The sequence below is a fragment of the Dermacentor variabilis genome, chromosome 4 (genome assembly GCF_050947875.1).
Source record: "Dermacentor variabilis isolate Ectoservices chromosome 4, ASM5094787v1, whole genome shotgun sequence".
NCBI lineage: Eukaryota > Metazoa > Arthropoda > Arachnida > Ixodida > Ixodidae > Dermacentor > Dermacentor variabilis.
The window spans coordinates 43,146,673-43,169,931 of record NC_134571.1 but is presented as its reverse complement, the minus strand read 5'-3'; the positions used below and the strand labels follow the sequence as shown (position 1 = coordinate 43,169,931).

Sequence of the window (23,259 nt, the reverse complement as noted above, 5' to 3'; positions counted from 1 at the left end):
CATAAATTGTTCACTAATTAGGACCGAGTTTGGGCAATCAACACTACACAGTGGCCTATACAAGTTCCAGGTTTTCCTTCCTTTAATGGAAGCAATAAAATCTTGTGCAGCCTGTAAAGGTAAACGAAACTTGTGCTGTTTAGAACCACACCGCACTTGTCCTTGCGTTCACTTCTTTAGTCTTGCCGAAGCATCGCCGCGTTGTGCGGCCGTTGCCCGTCGGCGCGGCGCTGTCCATACGCAGGCACGTCCGCGAGATTGATTATACATGCGAGTCAAGACGAATCCTGTCGAGCTGGGAAAAGAGAGCTTCGCTTCAAAGGCGCTCATGCTGGAGCACGATGAGAAGAGGCAAGCCTGTCGCGATTCCGAAAATCTCTCCATTCTTGGTCTGGTCATCACCCACACGAAAAAATTCAAAAAGCACCGACCAAAGAAGAATATAAGAAGTGCAGAGATGGCTGCTTCCTTTGATAAAAGCCAGGAGAAGAGCGTCTCCGATTGCCCGAATCGCCGTTTCTCTCAATTAGCAATGCCAAGTTGCCTAATGAGGAACGAAGAGCAAAAAACACGCTATGTGCGACCAGCAGGGGGAAGGACATAACGAAAAAAAAAAAAAAAACTTTAAACCAGAAGAAGCTTCAGATGAACGAACGCATGCAGAATTCCGATGTCGCCGGAACAGGCGCATGCGTCAACGCTACGGCGTCAATATATATGGCTTTTAAGTTCGCGACGCAGGGAGAAGGAACATCGTTGCAACCTAAAATTTGCAAAGGGGGGGGGGGGGGGGCATCTAAAACAGAAATGTGCGAAAGGGGACGCCACATAAAAGCAGGAAAGCATAACTAAAGCAAGTTATAAGTATAGCGTGCGCGTTATGCATCTTCATTGCCACAAGCAACCCGCTGCAACGGCTTAGTGTATGATGCACCTTTCAGCTGAGCAGGAGGTAGAGCGCTCGATTCAAAACCACGGCGGTGTATGTGGGTGTGCGCGCGCCTTCCTGAAGTTCTCTCAGCGGATATAAAAACGCGAGATATGAACGCTTGCGCAAAGTGTTACCCCATCTTTAGAAATGAAAAATCCTCCCCCAGCCCCCCCCCCCCCCCCCTCTCCCCAGAACCCGCATATACGAACGGCTGTTATGGTTTGTCAATTTCTTCCAATACATCCCCGAGCACTTTTCATATTCGTTTTAAAATTATTTGCCGTCGTACCAATTCGCGCAAAACCGCAAGACGCGAGTTCGCTGAAGTACCCTTACGCAAGAACGTCTTCTCGTTGGCCGCCGCTCTGGCGCTCGGCACAGAGGATAGCGATTGGCTTGACGAAGTGATCGATCGCCGAGACGATGGCCAATCACGGACGGCGCCAATTGTATAAGTTGACTATTTTAAAGTAAGTGCCCACATTCTTAGTACATGGCAGGTGTAAGAAGAAGGTTCTCGAAAAACTGGACAATCGCCCCTTCACAGAAGAGAAAGTTCTAGGACACTAGTCCAGACGGGTTTCGGCACTCAAGCTCTCAAGGGCTTTGCTGAAGTTCGTAAGGACATGTGAATTGTGCGAACGCCTTTGACTATTGTTGCGCGTAACATCGCGTTACTGTGTGCATTTTTCTTGTTTTTTCTCTCCTCCTTCTCCTTTTATTCCCTTTACCCCTTTCCCCAGCACAGGGTAGCCAGCCGGTATTTACACTGCCTAAACTCCCCGCCTTTCCTTCCCTTTTGCCTCTCTCTCTTAGCTGGGGATCAACTACGATTTTGCTACTCAAATGCATGTAAAACTCAGAAATGATTTTACGGGACAACTGTTGGACGCATATGAATTAAGTTTGCTGAATTAGAGAGAGAAGAAAGGTAAATTCTAACGACCTTTGGAAGCCTAATTGATATAGGACATCGATTATTTTTAAAAGATTACCGAAAGACCGTACGCTTCAATAAAACAGAAGCACGAGCTTTACCAACTCGTAAGTCTGCGCCAACATCAGATACCACAATCCTGTAAACTGCACACGTCAGAGCCTCTGAAGGCGGAGAAATGTCCTCTATTAATTTGCAGCTTGCTTGACATTGATACAGTACATTTAGGCGGGTTTCGCAAAAGTCCTACTTACATATTACTGTTATAGTTTTCAGAGGGTTGTAGCATATGGTATCATATTTGTCCGCTTAAGTTGTTTTTGAAACACTTACCACTATTTGTTACTGCTGAGTTGGGAGTCCTAGAATTCATATTCGAGTTTAACTAAAAGTTAGCAATTTCCAAAAATTCTGACGAAATTAAGGCACAAATTGAAAATTCATTTCCTATGCTCATTAGATTATAACTTTTTTTTCCTTTTAATTTCAACAATCCACACCGATATCGGTGCTGTGGTTGCTGTGAAAAAGGATTTCTTCGATCCTGTATCCCGTCGGGATTGATGCGCCCGCGACTCGTAACAACGATCGGCGCGGTAACAGAATCGTCGCACAGCGGCGCGGCCAGCACGCGACTGGTTCTTGAAAAATTATGCGAATACGGCTGCCGTTGACAACGGCCATTTAAAAAAAGTAAAAAAAGAGAGAAGCCTCGCGCTTTCCCTTTGGAGTTGCACTAGCACGTACGAAAGGACAACGAGAGAGCAAAATAAAAAAAAACAGGAGAGAAGAAGAAGAAGAAGAAAAGAGAGAGTGTATAAAGCATAAAGGCGGGGCATATTTCTCGGCGACTTGTCAGCGATCGCTCGCTGTATAAACAGGGCCCGGCGACACGTCACCTTCCGCATGATTAAAACAAAGTCCCTCTCCTTCCGGCACTCGTATAGAGTCCAACCGCTCCCTTCCCTTTCACGTTCTCTGTCACGTGGCACTCTCGCCTCCGCTTTGACAGCAGTTGAGGAGCGGCGGCTTAACCCGCGCAACACGAGATACAAACTCCTTTCCGCGCGCGAATCCGCAAAGTTCGACTTCCGGGAAAGCCGGCAACAGCAATCACGAGGCAAAAAAAAAAAGAAAAAAAAAAGAAGTTTTTCACTTCTATTTAATCTTGGATGCGGTGAAAGCCCAACGGGCATTAGGTACGAGAGGGATCGAAACGCGTGTGATAAGGGATGTAACGATGTACGGACCGGGGAACAACAAAATCACCGCGCGAAACAGAGAGCGATAGTAAATAAAGCATACGGGAGTGAAATCTCATTCGCTTCCCCTCCCGCCTTAGCCAGCAACGTGACGGCCACGCGGAAGGGGAAATTTCCCGCCGCACATGGCAAGCCGCACTATCCGGAGAGAATCACTCGCTGCGCCGTCAGACACCGGCGTTCGGCGGCATGAAAGGCTTCCGCGGTGGGGGAAACTTCGATCACGCCGAAGAAGCGATAAGCGCGCGTCGGCAGGCCAAAAACGCGGCGGTATGGGCGGCTGGTCGACTGGGCGCACATCGTAAACAGGCGGCACGCGTGCGAAAATGGGAAGTGAAGAGAGCGCGCTTTATTGCGCCCCAATCTACGGGAACGAGAACAGCCTCCAGAGCGAGTCGTTGGGGCAACACCTGTCCCTGTACTGACTGGCAGGGAGGATTCAATCTTTGCGAAGTAAGCACGCGGTAGCGGCGGCGGAAGCGTCGTTGTACACGGAAGGGAACATTGCATGCAGCCGACTCCGAGCGCGTTTACTGAGTTCGGTGATGCCCGATCGGCTATAAAGGGACGTGGGGGTGCCGGTGCTCACACGGCATGTGTTTACTACAATGCTGGATGCAGCCGACACGCTTCGAGGGTTTTTTTTTTCTTGCCGTCTTTTCCTTTTTTTCTTCTTTCCTTGAGGAGGAGGGGGGACGTGTTAGAAAATGAGGGACCATGCCAAGCAAGATAAACAAGAACGACAAAAGTTGCGCGACTTGGCTGTACATGGATGGACAAAGACGGTCAGCGGGAAAAGAACAAAAATCGCACCGACCTATAAGAAAACGAGGGAAAAAAAAAAAAAAAAGGACCCGCCGTGGTTGCTCAGTGGCTATGGTGTTGAGCTGCTGAGCACGAGGACGCGGGATCGAATCCCGGCCACGGCGGCCGCATTTCGATGGAGGCGAAATGCGAAAACACCCGTGTGCTTAGATTTAGGTGCACGTTAAAGAACCCCAGGTGGTCAAAATTTCCGGAGTCCTCCACTACGGCGTGCCTCATAATCAGAAAGGGGTTTTGGCACGTAAAACCCCAAATATTATTTTAAAAAAACGGAGGAGTCAAAAGAGCGCTGTAACATCGCTATTTCTCATGCTAGTTCTTTTTTGGTCGCTGTAACCCTTTCAAGACAAAAAAAAAAAATTCGATTCAAGGACAGAACTCTGCCTCTGAGTTGTATCCGACGGAGGAGCTTTTGGTGCTTTTAAGAGAAATCTCGTAAAAAAAAAAAAAACCACGTGGTCGAAATTTCCGGAGTCCTCCACTACGGCGTGCCTCGTAATCAGAAAGTAGTATGGCACGTAAAACCCTATAATTTTATTTCATCTTTTTTTTTTTATTTAAGAATGGAGATATGACTCGACACAGTTCCCTAGTATTTGCTCGTGTCCTTCCTCTCCTGCAGCGAGAGCGCGTCTTTATGAAGTTTGCGTCACGTCATCTCCCGCCCATTTTATCGCGATAGCGGTTATATGAAAACTCCAGGCGAATTTCCGCCGTCGCCGTGATTTAATGTACAAAGTCCAAGTACAATAACATCGCGGTCGCGCGCCGTATGCCGTAGGTGCGAGCGAAATCTTTCTTGCAAGGGCGAGCCGAGAAGTATGGTGACTTGATGCGTCGGCGGCTTCTCGCACTCGCAAGGGCAGGAGTGCGAAGATGCGCGCGTTAAGAGAGGGCGAGGGAGGAGAGGGCTGGTTTGTGCGCATCTCCTCTTCTAACTCCAGCTGCAGTGGTTGAACGCGTGCCGCGAGCTTCCTAGCTTGCGGGCAATCTGCGCTGGGTTCGAAGGCTAGCCGACCGGATATAGCTGATGGCTTCGTGTGCGCTGTGTTCTCGGAATCGTGTAGTCGGCCACAGAAGTTTAGGGGACGCATGGTTTGCACGAAAGCTCAATTCCAGCGAAGTCTGGTCATATAGCCTAGAATTCATATTTTGGATCTGCAGTAATTTTCGCAAATTAGAAACGCTATGCGATAACAGTATTTCTCACAGAACCCCTGCTCTATAAACTTCTGTGGCAGTCGAAGGTTAAACGCGGCAGCTTTTATAAAGGTGCTCATTAACACATGTAAAAAGGTATTCGGAGCTCTCTGTTTACCTTCAGAAACAATAACGTCCGAAATATTCTGGATTTATGGAAAATTTGTTTTATGGGGGGCTTAACGTTGACATCAATGCTAGTATTATACGTAGGAGCGAATAATAAAGGTATCTGTGCCGCCAGGTGTCATGTCACAACCAAAGAGTTAGTTCTAAAGCAAAATTTACTTTAAAGCTTCCTTGGTTAAGCATAGGTGTAATACAACGCTTGGCGCTTGAAGCGTAAGCTCTGTCGGTTAACTTCAAAAACATTCAACTATACCATCACCCAGCTTATAATCATGATTTCAGGCGAAGAAGGCCGACAACTAAAAAAATTTGACTTTTACTAAAGTTAGCGTACTTATAAGTGTATACAGAATGTGTGCCTTACAAAGGAGAAAACTAACCTTTCGCCCTCAAAAAACCTTATCTCTTTTAGTTACTTCTTTTTCAGAGTTGCCGCTTTGATCACTACACAAGTAAGATTATTGATGACTTTATCAGGCAAAACATTGCCTGCGCATTTCGCTGCCACATCCGACCCCACTCGTGAAAGAAAGAAAGAAAGAAAGAAAGAAAGAAAGAAAGAAAGAAAGAAAGAAAGAAAGAAAGAAAGAAAGAAAGAAAGAAAGAAAGAAAGGCTTGAATTACAGAAGGTCGACGCACGCAATCATTCATTCCCACATATCGCTGGCCGGCCGACAATGTTTGCGGAGCAGCGCAAGCTCCCGCGGATCGTACGGTACCCAATACAGAGACACATACGACATTGCAAAACGCAATCAGCCCGCTCTTGTAGCGCAAGATGAGAAGGCTTCTCCGTTTTCTGATTACAATTTCTTTTTTTTTTCTCGAACAAATCTGCGGCCGTCTGGACGCAACGGTCTTGGCCACACAACTATAACGCCACGCAAGGCGCGGCGGAATTTCCTGGGAAAAAGAAAAGAAAAAGATAGTAATAACTGTCGATCAGTCGCGGCTTTAAAGTTCGTCCTTGTACGGTTTCCTTGCCGTGTATATGAGTAGAGACACGCGTCAAACAAACAAGCGGAAACTACCGAGCAGAGGAGACGCGGGCTCGTATATATTTCATTGCGCTTGAACAAACGCCACGACGCCAGAACAACAGAGGGCCCGCAGCCATCATCGCTACCATCATGCTGTTCATATATATATAAATATATATATATGTGTGTGTGTGTGTGTGTGTGTGTGTGTGTGTGTGTGTGGAGAGAGAGAGAGAGAGAGAGAGCTGACCAAAACCATCATCGCCAGTTCTCCTGAGATCTTAAAGAAGTTCCACGGTCCTCCTCCGCTTCGCACGACAACGTTCATTGCGATTTCGCTTTGAAAGTGACTGGGTTCTCTTCTACCTCTCTCTCTCTCTCTCTCTATTTCAACAACATCCAAGAAAGGACCCCAAACGGCGAGGATAGCACACGCGGATCATTGCAGGAAAGCGCCCCTAAGTGCTGCTTTAGTGGACAGAAACCCCGCGGCCCCAAGCCTCCCAAGAGCAGCAGCAGACAGACTTGCACTCTCCCGAAGAAAACTCAACACAAGAAACGAAGAGGCGACGAAAACATATCGCTACGCAAATAATAAAAAAGCAAGAACAGAGTCTCGGCGGCTGCCCTTCTGGAAAGAGAAGCAAGCTCAAACGTTGTAGAGGGAAAGAGAGAGTAAACTGAGCGCATTAGCGGCCCTCGTTTTAAGGACAAGCACAGAGAGCAGGGACAAAAGAAAAAGCTGAGGTCCCTGTCCTATCGTCTGCGCAAACGTCTTGCGTCGTTAATATTTCTTTATCGCAGGCTTGTTTCTCGAACAGTATCACAGAGGCGGCGCGAAAAAGACTTTACTCGACCTTTGCTTTTGTACGTGGGCGAAAAAGGAAGGGGGGGGGGATGGAGGCGAAGAAACAAGGAAGAAAGGACTGTGTAAAATCGAACACAATATTATCCCGCGGAGAAAGAAAAAACATTGGCATAGGCGTCGTTCGGGGTCTTTTATTTATTTATTTATCTCCCCCTCTCTTTAGGAAGGGAACTCATCGTTCGTGAACCCGAATATAGCGAGGGGCCCGGCTCGCTTACGTAGAAGGCGCCATAGAAGGGCAATGATGTAATGAATTGGATTTCCCTTTGTGCGCTGCGCTGGGGGCTCCAGACCTAATGAACGTGCCAGTCGAATAGGAATAATGGAAACGGAGAGACCTGAGAAAGAGAGCGAGACATTGGCGCGCGCGGCTGGGCCAGAGGAAGCAGTGTGAGCGAACAAAAGACTTCGAGAGAGCGCAGAACACGAAGGGGTGGGGCGGTGAGTGCGCGGTGGGGAAGGGGTTGCGTACACAGTAGCAACAGAAACCCGGTGGTGCGTACTTATCAAAACGCAGCCTCGTGCGAAATGAGAAATTGGCCACCCATACGAGACGGGCGCCGGCGCGGGAGGAAGGAGGCGGCTTCAGCTGAAAGTATCGAAGATCGCGCCCGGGAGGAGATCGCTCTCGCACCTTTATTTTTCGCGTGGACTAAAGAGGAGGGGGAGGAAGAGGTAGAATAGAAAATGAAGCGAGCGTCGAGAGGCTCTACCGCATTCCTGGCACGTCCAGTGCGGGCGGGATCGAAAAGTATACGTCTACTCAACACTTCGTCTCGGGGAGACCGCGCAGCCAAGCTAGAACTGTACGGGACGCGCTGAGGCGCTGTCGAAATGCGCACACAACTGTAGTTCCCCTGCTGCCACTTCCCCTCAAATTAAGGGTTAGTTAGTTAGTTAGTTAGTTAGTTAGTTAGTTAGTTAGTTAGTTAGTTAGTTAGTTAGTTAGTTAGTTAGTTAGTTAGTTTAGATAGATATATTAATGAATGTGTGGTGTTTAGTGGCGCAAGAGCCAGGTATGGTCAAAGAGCGCCATGCCAGTGTCAATGAGCTCGCAGTGGAGTTTATGAAGTTGATGTGACGTGACTGTAACGGGGCCTAAGATAGTCGCTGTAGATTACGTCAAATCTACGTGAAATTAGATTGTGGCAATGACTAATGTCGTGTACCATGAGCATTAAGATGCATTGCGAAACAATGATGCGATATACAAAACGTGTCAGATGCTAAAATTGGCTAGAGAAGTACTGTCTGACCAGAGCCCTTGAAACACAAGGGCCTGAAGGCATGTGCTATACAAAACAACTATCACAGCGGCCTCCTTTGGAAAGAGGATACGCTACCAATTGAATCGGCTTATAACATGTAGGACAACATCATTCAAGAAAGCGAGGAATGCTTTGGTCTTAAAAAGCGGTTCTTTACCAAGAACATATAGATAGATAGATTAGATAGATAGATTAGATAGACAGATTAGATTAGATAGACAGATTAGATAGATAGATAGATAGATAGATAGATAGATAGATAGATAGATAGATAGATAGATAGATAGATTAGATAGACAGATTAGATAGATAGATAGATAGATAGATAGATAGATAGATAGATAGATAGATAGATAGATAGATAGATAGATAGATAGATAGATAGATAGATAGATAGATAGATAGATAGATAGATAGATAGTGTTCAGACAGACAGAAACAGCGTTACACTAATGGCGATATCGCATGACTCGAAATTTAGTTCACAGGCAGTTCGCAGACAGTCCAAAGTCTTCATATACACTGCTTTGCCTTCTTATAACCTCGCCCTTTTAGTGATATGTATTGACACGAGACTGAGGGGGGCTGGTACTGTCAGTCAGACGACGACGATAGTGACGAAGAGGACTGAGGCACGCGAGAGCCTTGCGTCGGTCACGGCCGCTTCTGGCTGTTGTAACCAAGTATACAGTCGCCATTCGTAAATATGGCCCGTAACAATACAATAATTCGATTGACGACATTTGTCACGCGCAGCGATGCTAATTCGCAACCAGCTGGCTCGAAGTGTCCAATGATGACACGTGGCACCTTGTTTTAGCGCCACCTCCGAAAGCACCACACAAGGTTTTTGATTTTGGGAAGTTGCCGCAAGCAGAACACGAGACTTGAAGAAAGGGACAACACGGAGCGGTGCTGACAACTGATGATTTAATAAAACGAACTCCAAGCTTCTATAGATCATACACACGTTTCAAGTCTCGTGTATTGCTTGCAATAACTTCCCAAAATCATGAATCACCAACTGGCCTACACCCACACTCTGATATGAAACACACAAGGGCTGACACGCAGTAGTATGGAGTAGTTCGGATTAATTAATTATTTTATTTATTTACTTATTTGCAACATTGCTTTAGACACAGATTAGTGTCGAATGACAGAGCAAAATGAGATGCTAATGTCGACCTCCAACGCTTCCTCAACGCGCGCACAAATCTGAGCGCACAATATGCCCTCGCATTCCGCCCCCGTGCGACTGCGGCCGCAGCTGCGGCGATGGTTATCCAACTCGCTAATATCGGGTTCAGATGCCGAAAGTCACACAGCCACTGGGCCAGCGCGGATGCGCGGGTCGATGTAACTTTATGACAAACAGTCTTATTGGCATTCACCACGCTGGAACCGAAAACAAAGGCGATGCACTTCGATCACCAGGAAATAAACGTCCGTTGCAAACACGCGATGCCGTTTTTATTGGCGATAATGTGATCGAATTTTGACGTCTCAAGGTTAGGTCTTCGATGGGCGAGACGGCGCAGTCCAAACTACGTCTCAATCACAATATGCATCCTGATACGCAGCCTCAATTTGGGTCCGCAGGCCTGGTGTTCTTTGGAGTTCGATTAAAATCTGAGAATACAGGCGGTTTTGGGGGACAATGATAATTGAAGGAAGTTGCACATGCACGTCTTCTTTATTACTTTTTTTTTACAGACGACTGACAGGACACAGGACGGAAAGTTTCTTAGACCGCAGGTTCGCTGCTTCAACAGCGTTTGCATGCAATACCAACTATTCAAATTTCGAGAGTGCAACCAACACATTGAGGAATCAAAGCAAGAAAAAATGATCACAGGCAGATCGAGAATCGAACTGATAATTATAATGATGACAACGACAGTTTGAATTTATTGACGCCACAGTCAAAACGACCCGGACGGCGTTTTGACTGTGGCGTAAGGACCCTAAAAAGTATCGCTTTTTAATATAGGCTGTAATGCGTCAAGCACTACTCAAACCTGTTCCTTCAGCACTTCGTTTGTTTGGCCATAAAGATTTGCGTTCATTGCAGTGTTGTTAAATGTTTTTCAGCGAGTATGACCAGCTGTTGTCCTGCGAAAGACAAGTCTCCCTAGTCGCAACGTTAGCTCCAGGTTGAATCTTCCCTTGTTCAGCTGCTGCGGAACTCACCGAGGAAGTGGTTCAGTCAGTTATATGTGTGCTGTTAAAAGTTTGACAGTTAAACACAGTCAGGCGTCCACCTGGGGTCTCTCAACGGCATAACAGAAGGAGCAGAGCTGCGTGACGATTGATACCTCGTAAATTACCTGCCACAACTTTCATGATCGCGCCGTAGAAAAAGAAATTATTCTACGCAAAAATTGTCGCAAACAGGCGAAATTCTAGAAAACTCGTTTGCAATTTGCGGTTTTTCATTACTGAATTCCTGATCAGGGTGTCTACCAAAGTTGACATTTCCAAATTCCCCGAGTTTCCCAGCTTTTCCGTGAGTGCATTTTTGAAATTCCCTTAGTGACACAGAACTTCGTTTTATGTCAAGGCAGGTTCACACCATGTTGCCCGATGCTGTCACGCTCTAGTAAACATGTTTAAAAAAATAAGAAAAGGCGACTTAACCCAGTTTGAATAGTAAGGAGTAGTGTTTTATTCAAAAAAGAAAAGGCGGACTTAGTAAAATGCACGACGAATAAAAATATATTCGAAAAAAAAATGGTAAAACCCATTGCAAATCGAGTCGAACATTCTCAAATACGAATAAAAAGAAGATGCATATAGAAGCAAATATTTTTCGAATATGAGCTATTTCAATCAACTGATAGCAAGCTCATTGGTATGAGGCCTGAACTTTGCCACAAGTGAGATTCTCTCTCAAGATTTGGTAAGTCAATCTCAACAGTCCTGACATACTCCTAGCCCGCGCAGAACGACTCAGTGTTATGTTTCACTGCTTTAGAGAGTTTATTTTAGTTTGGATGAGGGACACTTACATCTCGGCGTCAGCCAACACTTTGCTTTTTGAGCTCAAGCTATTTCAGCGGAAGCAAGCTTACTTTCCCGATCTTTCCTGAATGCGTAAGTCGTTTGTATTCTCGTACTCCTCCTGCCGCACCTTCGCCCCACTGACCGTTTGAAGCATCCTCTTATTCACTTGAACAGTCAACGTTTAATTTTTCGAACTCCCTAGGGGCCGCGAAAACGTCCGAAAAATAGGGCAGTTCGAAAAAAAAATGCATCCACGTCTCTTACTGCTTTTAAAGGCTCAAATCGCCACACGAACACCCGGAAAAGCTCTGAAGGTCTGCCAGTACACGTATTAGGCATATAGATGCTCGTACTGTGACAGGAGATGGCGAGTGCATGCGTGTATAATTAAGGAATGCACACTATGTGCAGTGACAATTGCGCCTTCCCACGCTTGTTGCGCTTCACCGCGCAACGTTGCCGTAATGAGGCGAAGCTGACTTTCGAAAACCAGCATTATGCAACGCGCCGTGCTTTTCAAGCCTCGAACCCAATAGCGAGGACCACAAAGGCTGAGTCGGTGCCATTGCTGACAGCGGCGATATCTTTCAATGAAAAACACGGCATAGAACGGCAAGAAGCTTAATAGCGGACGTCGAAGCAGCTAGGCCCAGCGTTGCCGCGGTGGTGGCTACGGCTGCCAGCGGATTTGCGTGCGAGAGGGCCGGTTCGAGCTAGGCGGCAAGGTAATCAAAATGGAGGCGGCGGTGGTGGCTTTGATTGATGCCGTTTCGGACCTGGAGTCACGGCAAAGAGTCCCGAAAATCGGACGGCGAAGGGTTCTCGCGTCCGAAATTTCAAACGTTCTTATACAGTGACCATATGGAGTACGTGGTAGTGCCGCGATGCCGTCCGAATTATCGGGCGTACGGAAAGTCGGTCGTGGACGGTACACTGTCAAGTCCTCCAGCCGACGACAGGGCGTCAAAGACGATTCGTTACGATTGCTCTCTTTTATTCGAGCCAGCATTACCGCGACTTTCGTTCCCTTTTTAACAAAACTACTGTTCATTTTCCCTGATAGAGGAACAAATTCCCGACGTTTTCCCCAAGTATGTTCAGACTATTCAAGATGCCTGGGAATTCCTGGTGTTCCCGGTCGGTAGACATCCTGCCAATACGTATACACGTATGTACGTCTCAGGTTGAAACCGGAAATTTAGCGAATACACCGATATTAGAACATTATAAAAAATAATGATAAGAAAGGAAATTTACACCCTTTAGGCCCGATATTGCCTACAAACGAATACTTGCCATCTGGCTGGATTGTGAATTCACTTTCTTAAAAACTGCGCATTCGCTACTTTCCTGTCAAAAATGCTGAGACACGCTGATAACGCGCATACCGTTCGCAAGTGGAAGTATGCCGGATGCAAAGGGTTAAAGAAAGGAAAGGCAGTAAACGTAGATGACGATCATTGTTTCTGGACAAGGTGCAAAAGGTGCAACCTTTCTTTTTTAGAGGTGAACTCCAAAAACATTTAACATTTTTGACGTCTCCACATTTTCCATACATTGCGTTAAGACCTTCGCAGTCGTCTTGATCATTTTTTTTTTCGCGATCCGCCAGGTAAATCTGTTGCTGTTGTGGCCGCCAATAACAGCTGACACTTTCTCTAACTATACGTTTCATTTCTTTTTCTCCACACTGATGCTAGGGCTCTGCAGGATATATGACGAGGTCGTATCGACGCTTTGCTCACGTTCTCTAATACAGCGAGTGCGTCCTAAAGTAGCAGAAAGTCAGAATAAGCCGCTTCACCGGGGCTCCTAAAAAAAGCGAATTTTCCCGATGGTCGTTCATTAACTTTGGTATATCAGTGCGCTCATTTTACACGCCTGCCCACGAAATGTGAGCTTTGGCGGTTTTCTTTTTGTATCACTATTATTTTGGGGATACAGGGATCAACTGCGCCGTAATGTTTTTGGTTGTGCTCCACGCGTAGATAAGTCACATAAACTGCACTTCGCTCGAAAGCGCAGCCCGGTTAAGCGGTTTAACCACTGCGCCATAGAAAGGCGCGATTAAGGCTTCAATATCGCATGAAAAAAAACAACAACAAAGAAATGAAAGGAAGACATGCGCTATGCGACACGCGAGCCTGATGCGCCACGACGCGTGAACAGACGCGACGGGAAGAAAGTGCGCGTAGCCGCATATATATATATATATATATATATATATATATATATATATATATATATATATATACCCTCAGCGCACAACTCATAGAGCCTGCAGGTGGAAAAGACGAGAAGTGAGGCGCAGGACGGCCTGTCATGCGCAGCATACGATATAACGTGAACAGCTACAGCGAGGTAAAAATGAGCAGTTATTCCCTGAGCACGCATGCGTGAAAAGAAAGATCGAGAAAAGCGAACAACAATTTAGAAACGCTGACGTCAAAGCTACAAATTACAGCGATACAAATAAAGAAAGAAAGAAAGGAAGAAAGAAGAAAGGAAGTCTAGGCTCTCTCATTATCACAGTTTGTTCGAGTGGAAAAAAAAAATCCACTTATTAGCCAACTACTCATTTGCGCCTAATTTTTTTTCTTCTTTGGCTAACCGCCACGTGACAAGAATGATGAGGACATCGTGACCTCACGCGATCACGTGTGCACATGGTGCCTGCACAGCTGCTTTCGCACGTGACCGCGACACCAGGAAACTTTCTCCGCACGTACCAATCAACAACAGCTCCTGCCAGTGGTTGCGCGACAGTTTACGTTTTGACGCCAGAAAGAACGGTTTGGGAATTCTATACTAAGGTGGCCCCGCCACGACTCTTCCCTTTTCTTTCTTTTTTCCCCCCAGTTTTGCGAATTGTAGCCAAGCGTGCTGCAGCACATCGGTACGAAGTAAACCTGGTTTTTGTTTCCTTCTTTATCGCAAGGGGTGCTCTCTGTACGCAAAGAAACAGAGTAGTAATAGACAGTTTTCGTTTAACTTCAGCGTAAAAGCGGGGTTAAAGAAAAGAGCGTTACCCTTCCGCAAACGAACTTTGCAGAAAGCGAGTTTTAGTATAGCGTGATAACGTAGTTTACGTGCGGGAGGCTATACAATCACGCTTTAAGTTTCACACGCTTGGTGCGCGTAAGTGATTTTAACTATTCGCCAAGCTTTGCGTGTGGGACAGAAAAAAGAAAAATGGGTGAGGCAGCGCGTTGACAGTCGGGAGGGCGTTGTTGTCCTGGTCCTTTCCATGCCGGTCCACGGCGAAATCAGTGCAAGCCCGCCATCCATTGCCTTCGAGACCGAAGTATCTCTCTTGTAAAAATTTTTGTGGTGACATAGGCGCTTTTTCAACTGACCATGAAAAAAATAAAAAATACAATGTCTCCAACAAACTTCTGCTTCTTTTGCGGCAACGAGCACCTACGTCAGCGCAAAAAAATACGAAATATGTTATTTTGTGAAACCGCTTTCAAACAACAGTGCGGAAAAGGAAACACGCAGCGCAACCGTGTAAGCACACCGGAACTCAATCCTCAGTGACGAGCCACTACAAACTCAGGGCGCGAAGAAAGTGAACGCGCGAGCTTCATAATTTAAGCTATAAAAAACATTTCCGCGACGCGCGAAACACACACACACACACACACACACACACACACACACACACACACACACACACACACACACACACACACACACACACACACACACACACACACACGCACAATAATAACGACAAATCGCTGCATTGCTTATGCGCACGCATATAAATGTTTGGTGAAAAAGTTCCCGAGGAGTTCATGGTTCCTTCCTTTTTCTTTTCGAGTCTCGGGCACGAGGCGTCACAACATCGTTGCAAATTTATTTTATTTATTTTTCCCTCTTTTGTCATCCGAATGTGTACAGCGGAGTTCGCGCTTTGATTAAATGCACACTGTCATTGTTTATGTAAATCACACCCCTACGCGTTTCCGACACTTCTTTAGAAAAATTACATCAGGACCACTTTGTTTTGTTTTAAAGAGAAGGGAAGAAGTAGGAAAAGAATAAAAAGTACGAAAAGTGCTATGGACCGTGTCTACGAAACATCACTAATTCGCAAAAAGTATCCCCGCAGGCCCCGAAGGGACGCTGTTGCAACGGAAGGAACAAAACACGAACTGTCGGTGCGAAACGAAACGAACAAGGAGGGAGCGGGCCTTCATTTGCATAGACACGCGCGCATGTTGCCTTGCGCGCCTGAATCGCGAGGAACGGCCGACTCTCATCAAAAAGCGTGCTGCGTTTACAGAAGCTATACTGGACAGGCGTCAAGTACATGTATTCGCTTTATTTCCAGATGTCCCTAAATTAAAGCAGCCCCGAAACCACACGCTAGTCGAGACGACATTACAGAGCTTCACTAGATGTCCCAAAAGAAAGCATCCCCGAAACCAGACAATAATCCCGACGAGATTAGGGAGTTCAAGGTTATTCGTAAATCTCAATACCAAGCAAAACTTGCAAAAAAAAAAAAAAAGCTCGCGATAATATCAGGACGAAGCTTGATGAGGCTATCTCGTTATTGCCGTGATGGTAACACGTTGTTGCGTTTCTAAGTCACGCTAACCACAGTCCCAGCAACAACTTTCGCTACGAGAACGGAAGCAACTTTCGATGCGTGTGCCCAGAAAAGGATGGACAGAGGAACGAACGGGTTCGAGAAACATCCATTTCTGAATTTTTGAACTTTTACTTCATTTGGAGCAAATAGCAACAATAGCAGTGCTGCGTGTGACCAGGAAGATAGTTTAGGACAGCTTGAGCCCTGGCTACCTGACAAACCGAGCAGCATATGGACGTTCGGTGAAGGGTACATGTAAAACACGACAGTTAATAAAATCCAATAAAACAGCCTTTCTCCTGGCAGCTTCAAAGAGCTCTAAAAAGGGTAAATCAGACACGAAATCGCAGTGCATTGAGATATAGATACAATAAGCAAAGTTCGAGGCTAAATAAACAAAAAATTGCAACCTCGGTTGAAAGGACTTCGCTCTACACCTCTTATTCACGATATACTTCTCAATTCGCTTAAAAGAATATTAGCAAGCACATCATATATATATATATATATATATATATATATATATATATATATATATATATATATATATATATATATATATATATCGACAGTGCCAAGCACTGGCGATTCGGCTGGCCCACTGGTTGCACAGCAGGCATGGAAGAGACGATCTGGCTGGCCTTGTTCTTGTGCTCTTCTTCATTAGAATATATATATATATATATATATATATATATATATATATATATATATATTAACGAGGTGGTCGTTGACGTGTCTAAGCTCATTGTTTAGACTTTTATGCTGCGAGTATTAGCGGCCTTTATGATCCATTCCATAAATCATGACAGCGTGAAAGGCACAAACACTTGCACACACCGTGTACAGCGAAGAAAAATGGGAGACAGGCAACCAGCCTGTCTAACGGTATAAATTGCACGTGCATGTGTTCGCGCCTTTCAGGCTGTCATTAAGAAATAAGAACTCGCCCAGCAAGCAGGTTACCACAGATGGTATTATTTACCAACATTTAACCTCAAAGAAATTTGTTGTCATAAAGACTAACGTTGTTTCGTCGTTTGTTCCCTGCCTTCACGTTATTGTGTGCCCGCAGGCCACGAAGGGACGCTGCAGCTCCCCTTTGAAACGGGGTGGTAGGTTGCGCCACCAAGTTCTTGTTCTAATTTTTCCTAGTGTCCTACCTATTCTTCTAGAACACACACACACACACACACACACACACACACACACACACACACACACACACACACACACACACACACACACACACACACACACACACACACACACACACACACACCGCATTTCTAGCATCAAACTTTCCGAGCCACTATGGGGAACTTTGTTCTTGTACTTCTGCGTAGTTCAGTTCGTGGTCTCCCTCCTTTTCTGCCACCAAAACTCCAATCGCTTTTCACTAATCTCTATTTCGGTCATGTTTACTTTCCCCCTGCTGTCCCTCTGCAAGGAGGCCGGAGGAGCCTAAACTCACAGCTGATAGACATCTTCACATTTGTCGGGCCCTTAGGTCCTCTCTGTAACGCGCACGGGGGAAGCCTTTGAAACGCGCGCCACAACGGCACTCGTCGCATGGAGCATGTGCACCGATCGCGTTATCGTAAGAACTCGCGCGGGGACTGCCGGGAAGGGAGCTGCCCGATAAGAAGGCAGCGAAGACGGCACTCGGGGCTTTTTGCGGGGCGCGGGCCTGGGGAGGCGCTGGTGGGGCGTGGCCCGTCTAGGCTTCTTTCCGAGCGTGCTGCAGGGCAGGGGAAAAGCGTCTTTGTATTGTGTCTGCATGAAAGAGTGCTCTTGTTGTTCGCTTTTGGTACTATCTGCGCGCCTGGTTCAGTGCTTGCTTGCTTTCTGCGCTTTATGCATTCTGTTATCGCCCGAAAGATTGTGTTGGTTGATGGTTTGTAGCGGCCGTTCTTTCGTCGCTCCCTTTGGCCTGTATATTTTGTTGCCCCGCTGTTCTGCTGCTTGCTTCTTTGCTTTTGCTGCTTTTTGCTGCTTTGCTTCTTTGCTACTTGCTTCTTTGCCTTGGTCTTTTCTGCTATTGGCCGCGAGGCTGCGGTAATTTTGAGCGTTATATTCTATCGTAAATTAAAGCGGTTTTTGTTCCTTGCCCCTTTGGTCCTTTGTCGTGCTGGTCGCGGCTCGCGGACCCCCTGAGCGAAGGCGAGGGGCCTTCATCTGGCGCCCAACGTGGTTTTCTTCTTTCTCGTTGTTTTTCTGTTTGTTCTGGAGTACGCTTCAGCACCACAGGGACCACGAGCACGGGAACAAGGGAACCGCCCCCATCTCGAGGCAGCTGGCAATCCCCCCTAGGCCTACTTGTTTCGCTCCGACATCGGGTCCCACAGCTCACGCATCTGTACCCAACCCCTCTGACCCGCGTAAGCTCACTGAACGTTTTTATACTATCTCTCGCTCTCCTTGCGCCCCGCTATTCGGCGCCATCCTGCCTCCGCAGAACCGCTTGACCATTCCGTCGGACCGCTTTGCCCATCCAATTTCAACACGAAAGATGCACCGCCGGCATTTTAATGCACCTACGTTCGGGTAAAGTAAAGCAGGGCGAGGTTGAAAATCATACTCGCGATACCACTAGTACCATGCCTGATAAAAAGGACTAGGGCGCGCCAGCCCAAGACATGTCCAGCATTATTGCCCGGCTGACCGCGCTGCTCGAGCATCAAACATAACTCCAGCAGCCAGTTTCCGTTTGCAGCTCTCTGTGCCTACATATGAAGGCCACACAGATAAGAAATCGGTGGCAGACTTCCTTCAGGAAATGCAAGATTACCGCGATGCGGAAGCCATTACGGATGACTTTCTTCAGCGCGTCTTGCCCGTCGCCCTGACTGGGTCCGCCGCCCGCTGGCGTCGTCGCCAGTCATTCCAAAGTTGGGCGCACTTTGAGCAGCTACTGCGAGCAGAATTCCTCCCCCCCGACTACGCTGTCCGCATGAAAGACGAGCTTCGCGCCCGTAGTCAGGCGGAGGAGGAAAGCCTCCAAGAATACATATGGTCCTTTCAGGAGCTTTACGAGCGCGCAGACCCTTCAGCACCCGAAACAGAAAGAGTCACCCGGGCGATCCGGCAATCTCACCCACGCTTCCAGGCTTATCTAAGGGGCCGCACCTTCTCTTCGCTTGACGATCTCGCTAAAGCGGCGTCGGATATTCAGGCGGCGATGTTGGCAGAGCTCACTTACCAGCCTCCACCCCCGCCTCAAGCCTCCCTCGAGCCGTCTTGCGCGTGGCACTGTTCTCAAACTGCAAGCCCGGGGAATATGGTACCGCCTCCAAGGGCGCTTGACCCATTCACTCACCGCACCTTTGCCACCCAGGCACCTTTCCGGCCTCCGGTCCCGGAACCTGCCACAACGTTGCCAGACACTCGGGGCCGCAGCAGGCCTGTAGTGGCTGCCGCCCAATCAGGCGCAGCAGATACACGCAGGAGCATTCCAGTCTGCTTCCAGTGTGGAGGACGAGGCCACTACAAGAGCCAGTACCCAAGCCCCCCTGGCTCCCGCCAGCAGGGAAACGACGAGGGCCGGCGGTGGTGAGCAGCTCCCAGTCGCCGGCCAACGACCTACCACGCCCCGACGTCCCCTCGGAACATGCAGACTACAAGCACCGAGCGGGGGCAGGCATTTCCAAGACTACGAAAAGCCGGGTGTTTTGGTCGTCTCACCATCCTGCTGCCACGGCGCTGAGCCACGGACAACCTCGGCACCGTAGAGGGGGAAAGAAACTGCTCCCCGCACTCGAATCGCCACCGGCATCAACGGTAGTAGCTGAACCGGAAAGGTGTCACCCCCCCCCAGATCGAGAGCCCAGGATCTCTGACAAATGGTGAGGGCTTTGCCGTCCACGTTCAGTCTTCTTGACGCCCACCTTGAGAAAGCACCATCGGTGGTGGTCAGAATGGCCGGAATAGAAGTACCTGCTATTTTAGAGACCGGCTCTGCTGTTTCCGTTTTCGGCGATCGTGTCAAAAGCGCCTGCGAGACGCAACGTCTACAGTTACGAAGTGTAAACATGACCCTTCGCATGGCATCCGCTCACGTTGCGTCCGCTACGTCAGCAGCCCGGTTAACGGTTACCATTAATGATAAAAAATTCCGGCAACGCTTCCTACACCTTCCAGGACTTTCTTGTCTTGTGATTTTGGGCCGTAACTTCATAGCCAAAGCAGGAATCGTTCTCGATCTCTCTAAAGGCACCTACCAGTACGGCATGCATGCACGCCCACTCAAGTTCATGACTAAGCCAAGAGAACCACAGTCAAATCTGTTTACCGCCAATATCTCTGCGGTCTCCGAGACGGGTAATGGTATTCTCACTGTTCTGAAGTCTTTCACAGGATCTCCGGCGGAGAAGACCAAAATAGAGACCAAAGCGAGGGGCCTTCACATTCTAAACAAACATGTTCCATCGCTTCCCTAGCATTACCCCAGCAGACACATGTTTCTTCATTGGTGTACCTCGCTTTAAAACCGGGCGTTCTAAAGCATCCAGATCTTGCTTCAAAAAGTAAGGAGCTTCCCTTTGAGTTATCCTAAACTCTTTCTTTCGCAATTTCGTGTTCTCCTCTTAGGTGCATACTCATAGCAGGTTTCTCTTCCAATGCCGCCAACCACGAGATTGTCTCCGCCTCAATTAGTTTGCGTTTGACACTTTGTTGCATGTTACTCGCTCTAGACCGGTCGCACACTAGCTGGTAAGCTTCCTAGTTCTTTTCCTTCACTGTGAATCTATCTTCATCCTGCACCAATACCTAAACACACTCAGTCGTTCTTCGAAGTCAATTTTACTTTCAGGTTCCCTCCCTTCAAAACTTGTCCAGCCCATAACGACCTACACACCTTCATTTGTAGTCTTCCCATGAGCGTACAATGCGAGGCGTCCCACTGACCTTTGGTTGCCATCGAGCTCTTATTGTACCCCAAACTTAAGCAAACAACCGCATTTGCAAATGGTATACCGGTCCGGTATACAATTACACTTTTCCACATACCCCGGAGCACATCATGTATCGCCATGGCGCTCCGAGTTTCATTAAAGCCGGATTTCTGTTCCCCTTTCCTATTATTGTTCTTTCCTGTTTCCATATATCTAATGCCTTCGTTTATCCATACCCCAAAGTGTTTCTGTTCTTTTATCGGAGGTATTTCCTTGCACCAATATTGACACTTTCTGTTCATTGTTTTCATTGAATACTGTAATATCCGATGTTTTAACGCAAAATTTCAATCCTAAATTTTCACCTTCCTGTCCACAGACATTAGCCAGACGTTGCACATCACTTTGCCTGTTAAGCAGCAATAGAACGTCGTCCGCACAAAACAAGCCTGGGAGCTGTTGGTCTACTATCATGCCCGTCTATTTGTATGAGGGATTAAGCCTGATATTGGTTCCCTCTAGCGCCCTTACCATCCTTACCGTGTACACCATAAACAGCAGCGGGGATTAACGGCCCTGTCTCAGTCCTTTGGTGATATCAACTTCCTCCTCACTCCTCATCCCTTCCCATTCAAAGGAAACGGTACATTTTCTAGGTAAATATCCCTCAGAAGCTGTATAGAGTCGTTACCCGAGGCTTCCCCTTCCATCTACGTTGTCACACCCTCCAACAATGTCTAAAACAGCCGCATATAACTGACTCCTTTCTCCTCTGGATATTTCAATACTGAACACTGAGTAAGAACAAATCAGTTATCAGTCAGATTCCTGCCGATTCTGAAGCCATTCTGGTGTAGCTTGCGCAGGCATTGAACAATTATTTAACGACTTCAATAACGCCTCATTAAACGCTCCCTAGATCACCCTAGATATTAAAAATACTGGTCACGAAATTTCACTCGAGAAGGCCGCCTCTTAGTGCCTCTTAATAAGTTTGTCGTCTGAGTTAGGCAATATTTTATTGCGTAATTCGGGGGACAAGTTTCTTAGAATGAACCAGCGATATCGCCGTGTCGGAATTAAGAAATAAGGCATATTTTCGGACTTCAAAAATAAAAAGACAGAAAGAATATTTTAGCAAGGTTTTGTTAACTCGTTTTAGCAAGAGGTGTAGACACATGGTGCGTTCTAATTGTTCAATTAAAGAAGCGAAGTTGTTTAGGCTGCTATGAGTTTGTGCGACATCTTTCGACTAATCAAACAGTAAGGTTCTTGCCGAGGATAGGGATGCTGGGGAACAACTGGCCTCGTGAACATGGCAGTCAATCGTTGAAAATTGAAATCTGTTCCGTGCCTCTGTGTCCGTTCTCCAAACTCACGCCAACTAGACGTTTTTTTTTTCTTCTTTGCATTAGCAAGGACGTCGGGATGATTTCGTACGCCATCTTCTCCTTCACAAAAAATATTCAGGAGCGAAGGAGCTAATCCATCCAGCACAATCGTCGCGGTCGCCGAATGTAAACAGTGTTGACGCGAGCTAGACATGGATTCTCTGTGCGCGATTCCAAGCCTCGTTATGCCGTTGTGTCATGGCCTGCGAGTACGAAAATCGCAGTGGTGTGTTCATACGCTTGTCGCACTGCTCTGACCGCGGCGTGAAGCGTGTTTGGGTTGAAGAGCACCGATGAAACGGCCCAACGTTTCAGTGGATAGCGATAGGCCAACTTGCGCCTAAAGCAGCCGATTGGTTCAGAACGACCGTGCCGGCTGTGGATAAATTGCATGTGACGTAGTTGCCTGCACGAGCAGCAGCAATGCGCTAATTGTTGATTACCGGACATTGTGATGTGGTGAGCGTCGATGCGCTGCCGCTCAGTCCCGGAAACTCGTGTTGCCGAAACCATCACTTTCACGCAAGCACGGTGCACGTAAGTACATGTACCCGCGTAGTCTATTGCATAAGTGTTTGATGTCGGAAACGTAGAACGTTTTCTAACGATTCGGACCATTTACGTTTACGTTCGTAATGTTCGTGTAAAAGAATGCCTAAGCGTAATTAGACCGCATGTATTGCTCTAAATAAAAACGTTTGTTCCCGGCATGCCTGCCTGCGTCGTTTGCTGCGAAATCAAGGTGGCACTGCGGAGATGACGCACTATGTTGCTTAAACGTGCGCCTGGTCTTTCTGCTGAATTGCTCGTTAGCGGTCAAATGACAAAGAAAGAAAGCATTTGTTTTTTGTGCATGCATTTTAAAGCCACATTTGTATGCTCTTTTGCTTGTCTTGTTCGCATTAAATCGGAATACAAGTCGCCTCGTTCGTCAAATAGAAAGTGCAGGAACTGCGGCGACGGA

At 47.1% G+C, this 23,259-nt stretch overlaps 2 protein-coding genes across 3 annotated transcripts in view; one reads left to right on the top strand and one right to left on the bottom strand.

Moving 5' to 3' along the window:
• Positions 1 to 19,565, top strand: part of LOC142577640 (uncharacterized) — a 78,605-nt gene extending 59,040 nt beyond the window's left edge. Inside the window, exon 2 of the mRNA XM_075687117.1 lies at positions 18,625 to 19,565. Coding sequence (XP_075543232.1) covers positions 18,625 to 19,565 — 941 coding nt within the window. The remainder of the gene's footprint in view (positions 1 to 18,624) is intronic.
• LOC142579020 (uncharacterized) overlaps positions 1 to 23,259 on the bottom strand; it is a 445,280-nt gene that overhangs the window by 165,430 nt on the left and 256,591 nt on the right. The gene's annotated exons all lie outside the window — the stretch shown is intronic.